The sequence below is a fragment of the Bidens hawaiensis genome, unplaced genomic scaffold, assembly GCF_021521415.1.
Source record: "Bidens hawaiensis isolate Kalapana, Puna unplaced genomic scaffold, B.hawaiensis_p1.1 tig00026858_1, whole genome shotgun sequence".
NCBI lineage: Eukaryota > Viridiplantae > Streptophyta > Magnoliopsida > Asterales > Asteraceae > Bidens > Bidens hawaiensis.
The window spans coordinates 119532-137944 of NW_027494330.1; the positions used below are offsets into that span (position 1 = coordinate 119532).

The 18413-nt window shown below is 38.0% G+C and overlaps 1 protein-coding gene across 1 annotated transcript; it reads right to left on the minus strand.

The window, feature by feature from the left end:
• Nucleotides 1-16538: 16538 nt before the first annotated feature.
• LOC143574207 (putative RING-H2 finger protein ATL53) lies at nucleotides 16539-18096 on the minus strand. Its single transcript, XM_077058882.1, has one exon. It carries the CDS (start codon nucleotides 17823-17825, stop codon nucleotides 16743-16745), a length of 1083 nt encoding a protein of 360 aa, XP_076914997.1. The 5' UTR covers nucleotides 17826-18096; the 3' UTR covers nucleotides 16539-16742.
• Between the last annotated feature and the right edge of the window lie 317 nt (nucleotides 18097-18413).

Below are 18413 nucleotides of genomic sequence, written 5' to 3' on the forward strand. Positions count from 1 at the left end.
AACTTTTTCTCCTTTATGCTTTCCTTCCAGACTATCTTCCCAATGATCCTAGCCATGTTATCATCACTCCTGTTGATCAACCTCAACCTGGCTAAGTCCTTCACTTCACATTCAGGCAACGTATTCAACGATCTCAACAACCTCTTGAAATACTGAACCCCATCATACCTCTTAATCACAAAAAGCCTCAACTGCTCATCATATAACCAGCATATAATCCCCTTTTTCGATTCAGCATAACCCCTGATGTTGTAACTTTTCTTGAACATAGTAGGGACCGCCGGTTTCTTAGTCTTTACGAACCACTGAGTGTAGCCTTCTTTCCATCTTGGCTACTCCTCCCATTCTGTCTCATCACATCCCGTATCTTGACCCAAATCTGACTTTTCAACTTCTGGAATTTCATGTTCAACGTTGTCCTCCACAATCTCTCCTTCTTCAACTTCATCGTCAATCACGATCTCAGCCCCTATCTTCTTAATCTCTTCTAATGGTAACACATCATCATCATCATCTAACACCTCCTCAGCATCCACAACCACCACATCATCACCCCCTGAACCGCCAGCTGCACTCGTTGACTCCCCCTGAGATGTGGAAGTCCCAAGAGCTTGTTCAGTTCTTGGCAACTCTCCACCTGCACCTTTCGATGCATTGGGATCATCGTCTTGATCGTTACGCTTTTTTGTCCTCGGCTCTTCACCCTTACAGCTCATCTCCCCATGAGATGCCAAGAACTGTTTCAAGGCATCAATTATTTTACCATGCTCGATCAGGAGGGACGACTGAATTTGATTCTCCGCAACGAGGCGCTGAATAGCATGAGTCTGGATAAGATTTACTCTTGATTGTTCTTCCACGACCCTTTCAAGCGCTGCTATTCTTTCCGAATCGGATAAGGTTGCATCGAAATCAAACCTCATATATGATATGTCTTGAGCGTACGGAGGAGGGATTCCCAATGTAACCGGCACCTCAGAAACAGGTGGAAACGTAACCGCAGGTGGTATCGTAACCGACAACCCTGCAGTGGCAACAACTGTCGACTCAATAAACCTTGCTACGACCTCCGATGGAGTAAGAGTTGGAGGTGGCAAGGACACAATCTCCGGAGCCGAGAGCGGGAATGTAGTGGGTGGTATGCCAAACGAAGATGAGGTAGTCACCACGGGAACATCCGTGGCGCTTGGCCCTGTAACTAGCAATGGTGTAGGGACTATAGTCATACCAGACAGTACGGGTGGAGTGAAACGAACCACCCTTGAGATCTCACCAGCTCCCGAACCTGCACCTGCCCTTTCCCTTCTCGATCTACGGACCAACTGATGTAAATCTTCCTCAAAGTCCGAATCACTGTCATCGGTGTCTCTCTTCCTCTTCCCGTGAATTCTTTCTTGAGTAATCAGAATCTTTCTAGCTTCAGCCACATCATCATCTGAGGAATCAGAATCAGCCTCCGTCGTAGCTGCCACCGACACATCCACACTAGAAACCCGGGCAACCGAGACTTGCACCTCTTCCTCTGGATCAACACATTCCATATCGAATAAACCTTGACCGCCAAAAGCAGCTTCAAGGTCTACATTTTCCTCCGGTGCCACAACAGGACCAGCAGGTAAAGCTTGTTGTACCTCAGGTGGTGGTTGAGGTGCTCCAGCCTGTTGTGGTGCCGGATCCCGAAACTCGTCCCCACGAGCTGGAACATACTCTGGGTTGATCAAGTACCCAAATAATGGAGTATGTCGAGGACGGAGCTCAGGCTTGCTTCTTGCACTTGATGATCTACACTGAGCGAAGATTCTCTTGCTTACACTCTCCACATATCTAATCGGGCGGCGCTGAGGTAACGTGGGAGCAACATGATTCAAGATCATTTGAAGGAATCTTGGATACATCAGAAATCTCTCAAGCGCCACCGCTCGTCTTTGACGGTCTATCTCGTAGAACACCATCTGACTAAAGCTATAACGCTTATTGTAAGTCAGTGCTGTCAATGCCGACTGCATGGTCGCACCCATTCCATCCGTACCGGCCTTTCTCCCCGACATACACACGATCACCACGTGCATAAGAAAGCGCCATTGGTCTAACAAGAATCCCTTTCGTCTTTGAGTATCCCCCAATGGACAAGAATAGCCCATTCTCAGAAAAGCACCATCTCTGAATGGAGCCACGAAATCTGTAGGATCGTCTCTCGTTTCATCCCCAAACTGCAAAGCCACCCTGATCTGTTCAGACGAGAACTGCACTATCTGATTGTTATTTGTTGCACGCATAACCGGGGGCTCGACTCGACAATCATATTCCACTGTCTGCCAGAAATCTTCTATGTTTGGCAAAGAGATAGGCAGTGTTGTAGTAATAGCGTGGAAGATACGCGAGCGGATAAGAAACGTGATGATCTCGCGGAAATCATCAACACCGCTCGCATCCGGGTCCAAAGTTATGTACATGTTATGCCCCGGAAAAAAATGCCAATTGTTATCCCCTCCTTCGTCACCACCTGCACCACCTGCTCCAGCTACAGCTGCCATTTATGCAACAAAAACAGTCTAAGTTAGAGAATCGTCAAGTCAAATCACAAGTTCACCTGTTACCATGAGTGAAGTTATGATTTATTCTGTATAGGCGAAGTTGGGAACAACTTCGCCATAACTTTAACTTCGCCTGATAACAGTTAATTAAAAATAAGTTAAGGGCTAGGCGAAATTGATGATAACTTCGCCTAACCACAACTTCGCCTCTTATTCTGTTAAACAATTAAATCAACAGGCGAAGTTAAGGATAACTTCGCCTAAACTGCAACTTCGCCTGAATCTGAAGCGGCAACAGATTAGACGGCCAAAGGACGTGTAGATGGTGAATTTGGAGATTGAAGACTCTATAAAACATGATTTTAAGACGATCTAGACGATCAAGTTGATTACGACCACGTTATAACAAGTTTGAAAAGCGGGTATTGAGGTTTCGAATGAACGGGGTCACAAACGGATCAAAACGACCTTTGATTAATGTTATTAACATAGATTATTCATTATCCCGACACTACACACCTTTAATACGGGTTGAAACGGATTAGAATTAAGGTTAGATTGAGTAGATAAGTTCGCCGAAGATGATGGGTGAATAAGTTCGCTTGAATATGAACAGGTGTTTGACCAAAATGCTCTTTATATATGTCTGACATTATACAAGCGAAGTTAGGGTTAACTTCTCTTACCTCATAACTTCGCCTGTTTAAACAACTTCGCCTCTTTCCTCAACTTCGCTCAATATGAAACTTTACCAAACATACCCTTATAAATTGAACATAATGCCATTAACTTTTAAAACTTCCTTTAAAGAGTTAACTGATCCGATCAAAAACCAAGTAACCAGGTATAAAATCATAAAACGACATAAGTAGAATAAATTTTAGAAATAAAGTACACGGGATCAAATTTCAGTCTAGTCAGGGACCAACATGTTTTAGAAAAGATCCGAACAGGAATCATACTAATTAAGTGACTGTCACATAGATCCATGTTCAGCTGTATTATGACATAAAGAAACAGGTTGTAAGCAGGTAAATAACTTAAAATGATTTTCATCGCTTCTGTGATACGGGTTAGGTTCAATTAAGCTCAAAACTTAAATGCGCAACACATCAGAGATTGTGATGCCTCCTATCTATTCTCAAAACTTATTTGGCTTTCCCCAAGTCACCCCGAGTTGACCTCGACCCGTAGTGTCTGATTAAATTGTAAGTACACGTCGATCTGTAGAGTCTTTTCCCGTTCTCATTCTTGCATCTTGATTGAGAAGTATTAACATTATAAGCTCTAGAATGTCTCAGTAACACATAATTTTTTTTTTAAATAATAAGATTTACACAACTTCAAGTAAACTACTGCAAGTCCCGAATCTGGATCACTGCAGTTTCTTGACACACCATCTTCTCGGGAATCAGAACACTTACGGGCTCGTGTATGACTGGGTAATCGCTTTTCTGCCTATCATTCGGAAAGATATATATGGAGACATGCACAACTCTTAAGGAGTTTCCATGTAAAATGGAGGAGATTTAGTTAGTATCACTTCTACTTTTACGCACCATAAAAAGCTACCATGACATACAATGACTGTTCTAAAGTCTTTTAGGCCTAATAACTTCACTAGTTAAGCACACAGAATCAGTTTGTCCATCACTTTCCAAGGTTGGATCAATTTTCTTTTAAACATTGTATAGATACTTCTTACGAAGCAGTGGACTTGAAAAATTATTTCATCTCCCATTTTAAAAATATTTTTAACTTCTATCGCCTCGATCAAGTCGAAGTCTTCAGGTAAACGGCTATCCTGAAGATCCAATGGATCAGCTGGACCGACCACATACGAGTATGTGTCCTTCTAACTAAGTATGAACGACTAATTTTCAGCGAAAGAATAAAACACATCATAAACCGCCTCGGTCACTTTCAGTCATCTGGTTAATGGCTATCCTCATACTCTACAGGTAGAAATGAGGACCAAACATATCCGAAGATATGTCCTTCAAACTGAAGCAACCGACATAATTCTAAGCGATAGTGACGTTTTTTTTTTTTTTTTTTTTTTTAAACAAAGTAAAAAACGAAAAACACGGTTACTCGGGATTGATCATCCCATTTAGCTCAACAAGGTTTTGAAAACGAGTTTTGTCAAACGCTTTAGTAAACAAATCAGCGAAATTATCTAACGAATCAACCTTTTCGAGCACTATCAATTTCTTCTCAGCACAATCCCGTATAAAATGATGACGGATGTCAATATGTTTAGTTTTGCTATGCTTTACGGGATTGTTAGTTACTGAGATAGCAGCAGTGTTATCTATGCAAATAGAAGTATGAGTGAAATTCAGACCGTAATCGCGCAATTGCTGTTGTATCCAAAGAACCTGGTAGCAGCAGTTCGATGCTGCCATGTATTCTGCTTCATAGGTAGAAATGGCGACTGAGGTCTGCTTCTTGCACTGCCATGACACTAATCTGCCTCCAAGAAACTGACATCCACCTGTTGTTGACTTCCGATTCTGATTGCATCCTCCATAGTCAGAATCTGTGTAGGCGACTAACTCCAAGTCTCCTCCTTTCGTGTACCACAACCCTAGCTTAGGCTTGCCTTTGAGATACCGCAATATCCTCTTCACACCCTTCATGTGAGATTCCTTTGGGTTTGCCTGAAAACGAGCACAAAGAAAAACTGCAAACATAATATCAGGTTTAGATGCAGTTAAATACATTAAAGAACCGATTATTGCCCGATATTGGGTGGGGTCCACGTCTGCATCACTGTCTGTATCAGCACCCAATTTATGGTTGACGCAAACTGGAGTATCAAATGGAGTGCTGTCCTCCATCTTGAAGCGTTTGAGAACGTCTTGGACATATTTAGTCTGATGAATGAACATCCCATCTCTCTTCTGATCAACCTGCAATCCTAAAAAGAAAGTTAGTTCACCCATAGCACTCATTTCAAACCTCTTTTTCATGACGGTTTCAAACTCCTGACACATGGCGACTTTTGATGCAGCAAAGATGATGTCGTCCACGTAGACTTGAACCAGAAGAAAGTCCCTTCCTTTTCTCTTAACGAACAGTGTGCTATCGATCTTTCCCCTTTCAAATTCATTCTCAAGCAAGTAATCGGAAAGAGTTGCGTACCAGGCATGAGGGGCCTGATGTAGCCCATATAGCGCTTTACTTAGCTTGTACACGTGATCAGGAAAGTCTGGGTCAGGAAAACCCGGAGGCTGCTCAACGTACACAACCTCATCGACTTTACCGTTAAGAAACGCACTTTTCACGTCTAACTGGAACACCTTCATCTCCTTGTCTGCCGCAAATGCCAAAAACAATCGAATCGCTTCCAATCTCGCCACAGGAGCAAACACTTCATTGTAGTCGATCCCTTCTTGCTGATTAATGGGTTGTTTTTTATGGTGGGAGGTGAGTAGGACACAAAAACTCGGTATATTAACGTAAACTCGTCCCGCGAATAGTCGAACGGAACGATTTCTACACCCGTGTGATAATCCCGAACCACACAATCACGAGCAAACGCTCTGATAACAATTGTAGGTTCCCAGCCGGATCTACACGGAATATCTCGTTCTACGTAGGTGCGGAATCCCTACGTAAGACGATACGAGCGTAGAATCGATATACGTTAAACACAAGCAAACACATGTTACAATGAACAAAGAACACGTTGTATTGCAACTAATAACACGTGATATATCAATCACCGATTACACGAACTGAACAACTCTTATCAAACAAGCCGTAACCTAAACCTATATATCATACGACAACTTCGCCTAACATGTTTAGGCGAAGTTGTCACTAACTTCGCTTGTTCCACAAGTTCGCCTATATCAGGCGAACTTGTGAGACAAGTTCGCTTTAATACAAATCCAAATAACACGATTACAGACACTAGATACTGAACTACTGACATCATGTACCAACAATTCCTTTTCCAACAATCTTTCCACCATTTTCATCACTCCCAAAAGCTACATGACCTTCATACTTTTCTTCATAATTGACAAGAGACCTCTTGTCACAAGTCATGTGCCTAGAACAACCACTATCCATGTACCATATGTTATTCAAAGGAGTGGACTGTTCCTGCACAAAAAAAGTTTGATTAGTTGAGTGATGAAGTGCAAGCCTTATCAACTTGCAGCTCATCAAATTCAGTTTCAGACACAGCTTTGGAAGTGAGTGTTGTTGGTCCAGGATCTTCATGAGTGAGTTCTATATTGTCTGAATTGTCTGTTTCATAACCACACTCTCTTGGAGTTTTAACAAATGAGGTTGAGCTTGGACAGTCTTCTGATGCAGTGTCACACTCTTTCACCACAAAGTCTTTCTTCTCAGAGTAGTCTCTCACATCAGGGATTGTCTCAACCTTGGTTTCAACCTTAGGTTTCCAAAGGAATCCTTCATGTTCAAATCCATGTTTCATCAGAAACTTTTCATCACCAGTGAGTTCTGTTGGTTTTTTTCTAGGATATGAATCTTTTCTTCTTGTCTTCTCACTGCTTGATGATCCTTGAGAACTATCAGATTTGACAGATTGAGTATCCCTTTTAGGGATTATTCTCAAGGGTTGAGAGCTCTTTTTAACATTTTTCACATGCTTCACTGGAGATTTACCCCTTTTAACAGGTTTGTCCACATGTTTCTTCGCTTTCATTGAATGCCTTTGGCTCTCATTTTCCAGAACTTCCTCTTCACAAACCTTTCCCATACCCAAGTATTTTTCATACTTCATTTTGTAGGCCACAAAGTCTTGTCCATACTTTGTTTCATCTGGGACATGAAAAGGCTTGAATTTGAGTCTTTCATTGCAGCAGTCTGTATGATGACCATACTCATCACACTTCTTGCACCAAACCTTTCCTTTGAATATTTCATGTTCTTTTGGTTTCTTGAACCTTTCACTTGGTCTTGGTGAATCAACTCCAATTGTCTTTTAGATTTTAAACTGTCAAAATCAATTGAGAAGGGAACAAATTCAGCTATCCTTATGTCACTTCTTTCTTCTTTCTCTTTAACAAAGACAATTTCCCTTAAACTCAAAGGTTCTTCCTCTATGTTTTCCCATTGTCTTGATTTCCTTTTTTCATATTCCTCCATTGTTTCTACTTCTCCAATGTCAAAGTCTTCAATGCTTGAGAAAATAGGGTAAACTGGAATAAAGTTTTCAACATTCACATCTTCTTTTACCCTTTTCTTGCTGTTTTGCTCTAACTTTTCCAATAATTCTTTGCTTGGAGGTCTCACTGCATTGTAATTTACCTTTTTCTTCTCACATATATCAAAGAACACATGTTCTCTCTTTGTTCTTTCATTCTGTTTCTTCATTCTTGATGTGACAGGTGGATACTTTGGAAGTTTGTCAATGGATTCTGGCTTCTTGAATCTCCTTCCTCTTTCAGCAGCTTTAATTTCCTCTTCAGTAATTTGATCACTGAAATCACTCAAGTCATCTTGATTCAAATCAATTGACCCAAGGTCATCTTCAGAGACTTGAACTCCAATTGAATTTTCTTCTTTCAACTCTTTCTTCACAACAAACTCCCTTCTTCACTCACCTCAACATTCTTGTACAAATTCACAAGTTCTTCTTTGTCTTGAAAGACATCTTTGAATTGTTGTAGATATGCATTTCTTTTCTCTTTATCCACTTTTGGCATAAAGTTGTTGTTGAAAGGTGGTGGTACTGCTTTGTACTTGTCTTACTTGGTTTAGAATTCCACAGATGTTTCCAGTGGAGACCAAGTTCTTCAAGAATTCATTGTCAACTTGCAGTTTTGTGTTCAGCACCTTCTCTTCTATAATCATTTTCTTCAATCCATCTATTTCAGTTGTGAATCTCTTCTGAGCTCTGTAACTGTTTACACAGTCTTCTTCCAAACTTTTCATTCTTTCTTCACTCACTAGTTCACTTGCCTCATATGCATTGATGATACTTTGTTTCTTAAAACACTCACTTTCCAGCTTGCCTACTTTCATTTTCAGTTCATTGATAACTTCAGTTAAATCAATAGTAGGAACAGAGTGTACCTGAGATGATGATCCAGTTTCTTTCTCAATTATGGCCATGAATGCCACATTTTCCCTCTTGATATCATCTACAATGTCTTCTTCATGATTGCTCCAATCAAAGTTACCTTCATGCTGTGTTGTTACAGCAACATTTCCTTGATTTCTGATCTGGTTCTGGTTGGCTGGAACAGTGTTGTTTGAAACATTTTGAAGGTTTTGATTTTTGTTTCTCTGAAAACCTTGATTCTGAGGCACTCCTTAATCATGATTGTTCATTTGAGGTTGGAAGTTGTTGAAGTTGGGATTGTAGTTGTTGTTGGGATTGTTGTTGAAGTTGTTGGTGTTTGGTCTCTACTGATATTGAGTCTGTTGTTGATACTGAGGCTGCTGATTTCTTGGTTGGTTTTGAAATTGGTTCCCTTGGAAATTTCTTGGCATGTTACATTCTCTTGCAAAATGACCAGGCTGTTGGCAATTATAGCAAATGGCCTTTGACTTGTCAAAACCAATTCTTTCATTTGGCCCTTATAGGAGTGATCTACCAGTCCTGTTGTAAAGCCTCCTGCTTCTAAGAGCCAACATGGCTGCTTGCCATTTCAAATCCATGTCCTCCAAATCATCAACATCTATCTGCTCAAGATCATCTTGTACTACACTTGTGTGAATTAAATTCTTTGCAACAAATGCATTATATGACTCAGTGAACATTGAAAGCAACGCATGTGTATCACTGCTTTGACCATTTCCACCACTAGTGTGTGGAACATTCCCACTTGCCATAGAAGCAGAATCAGAATCATCAATCAATTGCACATTGAATCTTTATTGGCTTCCATGATTACTTGTGCTACCACCAACAAATGATTTGGAGTATCAGAATTAAGTTCAACAGGTTCTTCAATGATAGGAATCTGCTGTTGATTCTTGGTAGTCAGATTACCCGTAGGTGCAATCAATGCATTCGAAACATTAAAGCAGGGTCTTTCCTCTTTTATCATCTCATTCTCTATCATTTCTATCTCTGCAGCTAGAAGAAAACACACTACATCATCCACTTTTAGCTCATTGAAGTTGTGCTTTGTAAGAATGAACTTGCAGGCAGTATACCATTCCTTTGGCATAGAGTTGAGCAGCTTGGTATTGAGGTCAAAGTCAGTCATGACATAGTCTGTGGTTCTGAGATCATTCACAATTGCTAAGAACCTCTCGAGAATAGATTTCAACCTTTCTCCTTCTTTATACTTAAATCTTTCTAGCTGCTGCTTCAATCTCTGCTTCTTAATGTTTTTGAGCTCAATATTTCCCTCAAACATTTCAAGTATTGCATCATACATTGCCTTGGCATTGGGATGATGTGCAAACTTGGTAAGTATTTCCCAAGATAGACCTAGCTTCAACATAGCTAAAGCCTTGTCATCAACCTTTCTCATCCTTTCTCCCATGCTGCCGGATTTGCACCTTCTGCAACTTCCCCTTGTGGACCATTCTTGATGGAGTTCCACATATCAACATCATTATAGCAAACGGCTGCTTCAAACAAGACCATCCATTTTGTGAAATTTTCCTGTCCATACAGTCTCGGAATCTTGTTAGTAGACACCTCTTGTTCCTCGTAACCAGACATTTTGTGAAATCAAAAGTAATTTCTTTATAAAAGCAGAGTTTTAAAAATAATCAGATCTGAAAATCGATTGTTCAGATCTAAGGTGTCTGATGCGATAAGAACAAGATTTATATATAAAGATTAAAACTTTAACCAAAATGAGGAAGAGAAAACACCAAATGATTGTAGATCTGGAGGAAAAAATGAAGAACAGAGCTGCTGATGTCACTTTTCAACGTAACAGTGGTCTGCTTACGTCATTCTTCCTCAAATCTTCAATCAGCAACAATCTTTCCAAAATAGCAGCAAACAGCTCTGATACCACTTGTCTGGTCCCTGATTTCAGCTGGATCTTACTTAATCATGTCATAACTCACACAGATTGATGTGTTGACAAGAGAGTTAATGACGGGTTGCTATATTTAGAAAGATGACTGATTGTTAAAGGCGGAATGAATAACAAACATACGTTTGCTTAATCAATATTCAAAGGTAACCAACACTAACAAGATTCACTCAAAAGATTTCCATTCATATAATATTCATCATACAAATTGGATAATCAATTTAGGATTTCTTGAAGGAGGGTTTTTCCCGTACGTATCCTAGGACAGCCGTCACTAAGGGAGAGCTAATGCTTGTTGGGTATTTTGGTTTGACACTGCTTCACACCCAGAAAGAAGGGAGCTACGTCTGAGTTAAATTTGGAGATGGAAGTCTTCTTTCGTTTCTCGACAGTGAAGTAAGACCAAGCTCATAAGCTTATTATCTCAGGTCGGAACAAGTTGATAGGATCCCCCTTTTTTCGTCCCCATGTCACCACACCGGCGGCATGGGGACGAAAAAAGGAAAGAGAGGGATGGGGTTTCTCTCGCGATCATCATAGTGGGCCCAAATCGTTTTTGAAAAAACAAGAATATTTCTTGTTTTTTAACAGTTTTTGGAATGGAAACGGAATATCCTTTGGGTGCTCCGCGAAAAACACCTTCCATTTTTGAACCAATTTTTCAAGAAATATTCTTTCTTATCCAAAAGTGTAAAGGCTCAAATCTGTAGCTGATCCGTAGGCGGCGTGCCCTAAAAATTTCTATTTATAGGCCTGCCAACCTAGGACAGCTGTCATTCCTTCTAGAAACCCCAAATGTAAATACATATTCAAATTACATAATTAGAAAAATATTCCAAGTGTAAAACAAGTCTTCCGGGTAGGCTTTGCATCAATCTTCATTTTCCGAGTACGCTGTGTACTCTGCCATCCTTCAGGACTTGGTAACATAGAAGTGTGCTCGGATCAGTTTCCGGGTAGACTTTACTTGAAGAGTATTTTACCAAGTAAAATACTTATTTTACCAAGTAAAATACTCACCGGGTAGACTCCAGTCTTCTTGACTTTGCCAGACTTTGCCTGACAAACCCTTACGAGCAACCTTGTTCTTCAATGGTCCATTTCAACTCTTTGCTATAAAATAACTTATTAGCAAAGTGTACTCGGGAGTACTGTTCCTTGCTTGAGTTGAACCTTGCCCGATATTACTTAATGATATTCCATTCAATCATCAAGCTTTCTTGGACCACTATTATTAATGAATACCTTGCCCGGTCTTCCAATCACTTGGCTTCATGGACTTGGTTAGCCGAAAGCTTACTCGGAAGTGAACCTTACTTGGCTATGAAGAACAGGCTTGCTTGATAAAGTGAACCTTGCTCGGAAATACATAAACTAGTGAACCTTGCACGGCAATGCACTAATTTGCAAACCTTGCTCGGATATCTACTAAAGAAGACTACTTGAAGATAACCTTGCCTGATAGACAAAATATCGTACCCGGCTAAGTAAAAGCTTGCTCGGAGGTCTAAGATGTGCTCGGATCCATACTTAGCGAATTCTGAGGAGGTTGAGAAGATTCCAATCTTCCATATACTTCATTTTGGTCAAATCTTTGACTCAACAGAGAAAACTGTAATCTATTAAATTAACCCATTTAATGATAGCATTTAATTATTTTAGTGTTTTACCAATTTCCTAACGTAAATGAATAACAAAAAAACACTTTCAATCATGACAAATGCCTTCTAAACTATGTATGATATTTTGGATGAACTAAAACATTAGAAAAAACGAAAACAACTTAATATACTTAAATCGAGATTAGATTAACTCTGCATGTCGTTGAAATTAATATTCCTTAAAAACACATTAAAATGTGTTGAGGAATAAATCAAATGATTTACTGTTGCAGATCATGGAATTCATTGTTGTTTCGTAATTATCTTGAAATAGATGAATTAGTTTCCAAACTACCCCACCTAATAATCCCTTGATTTTAGAAGCTATATTGTTTTAATTGATTTTTAATTTAATTAATTGCAAAGTTAAAAGTACTTATTTACCCTTTCATGTAAACTATAGATAATGCCAAATGTCAATTTTCTGTTGGTTCTTGCTATTCTTATAAAACAACTTATTTTTATTTAAACCCTTTTCTATATATATATATATATATATATATATATATATTCAAAAAGAATATAAAAACTTATCATCAATGGGTCGTTTAAAATTTAAATGAAACACTCGGTTGGGGAAAGCAATCGGACAACCATTATAAATGAGTATTCGCTTACTGAAAGCAACCGACACAATATCATAAGCGAAACTTTCGGTTGGTGAAAGCGACCGACACAATATAATAAACGAAATGTTCGGTTGGTGAAAGCGACCGACACAAACATAATAAACGAAACAACTAGTTGGGTAAAAGCGACTAGCATAAGCCGACTTGCGAGTCGATGGCGGTAACTAACTTACCTTACACGTTTAGGATGTGTGAAGGAAGCTGACCTAGGTCTAAACTGGACTGCTAGCAAACGACCATTGAGCTCACCAGGTGAGTTTCACTACCCCTTTTTTTACTGTTTTTATTGTTTTATTAAATCTAGGGTACACAACACCAAAACCAAACAGTTTTTCAACCGGGTAATAACATTTCATTTATTTTTTATTTGTGAAACCCTTTCATCATTAAATTATTATTAAATTTGTAAGAAAAAAAATTAAAATTCAAAAAAATATAAAAATATTATAAACGAATAATGTAAAACAACTCCGCAATATGGGGATCAAAACTATTAAGCATATACAATAACATAGCCACTTAGTACTTTAGGTGGCAAAACAAAATAACCTTTGACCCAAAAGAGTTAAACCCACCTTCAAATAATAATCCATTTTACGAGTTAAACCCACCTTGAAATAATAATCCATTTTGCAAGACCTTGATCTGGGAACACAAACACATAATCAACTTTAAGGTTCAAATACAATGTTTATAAACTTGTGTTTCAAGTTCAACTTCTCTAAAGATCTGATGACCCAATGTTCAACTTCATAATATAAATGATAATTAAAACTCTAATTTAGCTAAGTTGGGTTGTCAAAAGTATTGAAATGTAAGTGCATACTCTCCCAAATGCATATAGGTCAATTGTGAATACTATACAAATGCATATGGGTCAATTGTGCATAAATCTAAAAGTTTTGCAACCTCAAAAATTGTATATGGGTCAATTAAATTGTGCATAAATTTTAAAGTTTTGCGGCCTTGAAAAATGCATACGAATCAATTGTGCTACTCTCACTACACATGGGTTGCATACGGGTCAATTGTGTTGCCGCTCTGACATTGAGGTCGCATATTAATAGTTGTTGCACATTAAATATTTGCATCTTGGCTGCATATTAATAGTTGGCATAAATTTGTTCAGTTGGCTGCATATACAGTTCAGTGTTCTTGCATTTTGTGAAGTCTAAAATGCATATGGCTGCATATTGACAGTTCCATTGCCAAATTAGCCTTAATCGTTCATCACAAATTAACCGTTGGGACCAGATGAGATATTTTCCAAAAAAAAAATCACCAAGTACTAATTGGGATTAACGAGTATGTGCTAAACGTATAATCTTCTCTCAAATGTTTGGATAATTTTGCAAATTTTAAATTCTTAGGACCAAACTTGCAAAATAGTCAAACCACAAGGAACGTTTATGCAACTTTCTCTAATATTTATATACTCATGTTTACATAAACAGTTCTTATAATTATTAATGAGGGTTATCAAGGATTAACTGATTTTGGTTTTCTAAAATCATTTGTAACTAGCAAGGCTGACTTTTTATTCGCCCGCTTAGTTACTATTTTACACAAACCACTAACTTGCCTAGTACTTTTTTATATGATTAAGCTCTCATTCTTTAATACATTTTTCTTTAATTTTTTTCTCATCAGTTGGATTATTGAAACAGAAACGTAGACCCCTGCTAATTTGTGGCGGAAGACATTGAAAGTGATTTTCTGGCAGTGATGATCATTAACAAGTGTCAAGCTTGACAAGCTTATGGTTTCCAAACCATTTGTTGATTGCTTATTTAATGCCCTACTTTCAGGGACGGATCCAGTGTTCGGTCAGGGGGAGCGTTTGCACCCACTCAATTTCATAGTTTCTTTCATAAATTTGTAATATATTAGGTCCAAAGACCCAAGTGACCCATCCAAAAAAATTTAGTGACCCATTCATAATTTTTTTAGTGCCCCAAACAAAACTTTTTTTAATTTTAAGCCAAAACTTTTAAGCCCAAATTTAATTTTGTTATAAACAATAGCAATTGAGCCCAAAAGGCAAAGGTACACGATCACCAATCAACATTATTATAATTTTGATTGTTTCAACAGCTCGATATGAAAATTCAAGAATTTAGTGATCGCTTTAATGAGATTAACACGGATTTACTTCAAAACAGTTTGGCTTTCAATCCGTATGATTCATTTTCCAAGTTTGATGCATCAAAGTTAATGAGATTGTGTGAGTTTTATCCATATGATTTTGATAATGTGGACAACATTGTTCTTGCATCTCAACTTGGCTTACACATTGATAGTGTGCGAAAAGATGAAAGATTTGCTAATCAGAAAGGTATTACGGATCTTGCTAGAGTTATGGTGGAAACAAGGAAACATATCTCTTTTAATTTGGTTTATCGATTATTAAAGCTAACATTAGTTTAGCCTATGGTTGAGAGATGTTTTTCGTCAATGAAGATCATAAAGACAAATTTACGTAATCGAATTGTTGAAAATTTTTTAAATGCATGTGTAAGTGTTTAAAAAGAAGCACTTTTAAGTGTTACGAATGAAGCTGTAATTGACCGTTTTCAAAAGATGAAATCACGTAAAGGTTATTGTATTATGTATTTTGTTTATCTTTAATGAATTTTTTTGTTTACATTTCTATTCGTAGTTTGTTTAATGTAACCTTTTTACTCGTCCCGTTTCGGTTTTACCCGGCCCATTTTGGTTTGGCCTTTTTTAGTTTGAATTAATGAGTTCTAGGTTGAATTTATTTTTACACCCATTGGCTAAATTTTCTGGATCCGCCACTGCCTACTTTGTACCTTCATGTGTGTTATAGTAAGTGTGAAAGTGTGACATGGAGAGAAAATTGAAGTACCTTGATTGCATTGATGTCTAATATTTGCATATTGGTTACTTATGCTATATTGGCGTTACCTACAGTTTGACATCTGATGTTACTTTGCATCTGCTTGGATTACCACTTTAGCTCTGTTATCAAAATTGAAGTGAATGACAAGGTGTTGATATCGGTTAGTTGGTCCGCATTTCAATATTTGTGATTTCACAAAGTAATGTTTGTTGTATGTACATACAAGTCCTATAGAAAGCATGTTTCATTTTTTTTATTTTTAAATTTAAGTGTTTTGGTAGCATAGTTTGCAAGTGGTTATGATTTGTGGTTTACTATGGTTTAGAAGATGAAGTTCCTTCTCACTTTAGGTGAGTGGATTAACTTTCATTTAAGGAAAAACCAATTATTTATCATAAGTTTGGGTAGTTGTTTTAGAACATGAAGTACTATGACAAATCCAACAAGTATTTGTTGTTCACTAAAAATAAATTATGTGTTGAAACATTTTTTTTTTGCCCTCTCCTTTGGTTTGGAACATCCACCAAACCCAATTGTTTTGTAGCCCAAATAAGTAATTCAACCTGTTTAATACACGGGTTTCTAACCTAGTATATAATAAATCATTTTATTTTTATATTTAAGAACAAGTAACGAGCCGGGGGTCTCACCGGAAGCAGCCTCTCTATTCCTAAAGGGTAGAGGTAAGGCTGTCTACATCTTACTCTCCTCAGACCCTACCATACATTTACTATTGGTGGGATATACTAAGTACGTTGATGATTTAAGAACAAGTAAATTCATAAAGGTGTCATGAAAAACACATTGTTCATAACCCTTTGATAATTACCGTTGAATGTTATATATAGGGCGTTAATGTAATTTCATATCAAGGGGGAACACAATTGCAAAGAACCCCGCCCTTGTAAGAACCAAAAACAAGAAATTTGACGGAATAAGATTCATAACTTAAAAAACGGAGATTAGCAATATAACAAAATTGATCCTTCAAATTTTGGAATCTTTCAATCAAGGAAAAAAAAATCCTAAGTAAACACACTAGAAACTTTCAAGGCCTTCCCTTTTCATCCTCTAATGAACAAGTATCTCCCACTAGAGCATGATCTTTTAAACATATCACGGCTAACATCACCACAATTAAAGTACGTGTTGTCTCCATCCACAACTCGTTTTGAAGATCCGACATCATATTCATGTTGACATTGTTTTGATTTCATAAATTGTTTCGATGAACCAGCATCACCTCCGATTTGCAATTCTTTCAATCCCATATCATCATGATGATTAACAAACAAAATATCAGCTAATGAAACTTGACTTTGGCACAAATTACCCATAGACACAGATCTTCTAACCTCTCGGCCACCTTCTTCTTCTCTGATATCAATTATCACATCTTGTCGTTCTAGACCACTAGAAATCTTCCTTGACACAAACATATCAAGTTGAGGAGGAGCTGGTGGTGGTGGGGGCAGGGGCGGGGGCGGTGGAGGAGGAGAATGAGATGAAGTATGTGACATGACATTGGCACAACTTACATTAGCTCTACACAAAGGACAATTTGAGTGATTTTTAAGCCAATTGTCAATGCAATACACATGAAAAGCATGACTACATTTGGGCAAAAGTCTAAGCTTTTCATCCTCTTCAAATTCTCCTAAACAAACTAGGCAATCTGTACTTGAAACCAAGCCATCTTCTTTCTTGTACTTGCAAACCCTAATCGATTTGATCATAGCCTCATCTAAACCCTTACCTAGAACATGCCAAGGCCCGAGATTCAAAGGGTCATCCTCTAGGTTAAAATCATTTTCACTCATTTCCAAATCTCGAGTTTCTTGATTCTGTGTCCCTCTTTGTCTTAAAGTAACAAAAGAATCATTACTTACGGTACACAATCTAGAGATTATAACATAGTAACTTATCGAAAGACATGCACTCCCAAAAACACCAATGATTGTGATCACAAGGGGCGAGAGGGACGCACTACTCGAACCATCATCGGAAAACCCTATGGGTGGTGGAGGGGAAGGAAGATCGATGTAGTTACACCATTGGGGACAATATGAGTTGCAAATCTTTTGAGAACAATCTTGATTGCTCATATAAGGCACCCATGTTGTTGTTGGACTATCCATAGACCCCATAATTGATAAGCTATGAATAAAAATACTTGTATCACAAAAAAAAAAGCTAAGAGAACACCATGCAAACAAAAAAGTTCAAGAAAAGCAACATAGAGGGTGGTGTATTATGAACTTTAACTTCAAGAAATTAACCGATGTGAATCTTGAAGAAAACACAAGAGAAGTGATGGAAATGTATTGAGATATTAGCATGGAGTCTCACTAGAAAGATAAGAAGAAATAGACTGAAAAATGAATGAAGAAAAGAGACGGTTGGATAGTTGGAAAGCTGATTAAAAAGAATGTGCTTTTGATGTGGGGATATATGGAAGCCACTTTTTTCCTTTCAACTTAATTCTCTTTTCCTTTTCTTGTTGTTATCCTTCTGTTTGAATTTCTATTATTTTCATGCCAAAACTTGTCTCTTGATTAAAGTTGGTGTTTTTTTTACAGGTTTCTTGTTTCTCGTAGCTGTTAATAATTGAGAGTATGATTTGGCCTCTCAACAAATCAATTAAAAACTAATTAATTGAGATTGCAAAATATAAACATGGTTTGAAGTTAATAGATTCATTTAGCATTCTGGCCTAGTTAGGAATCTCTTTTTGA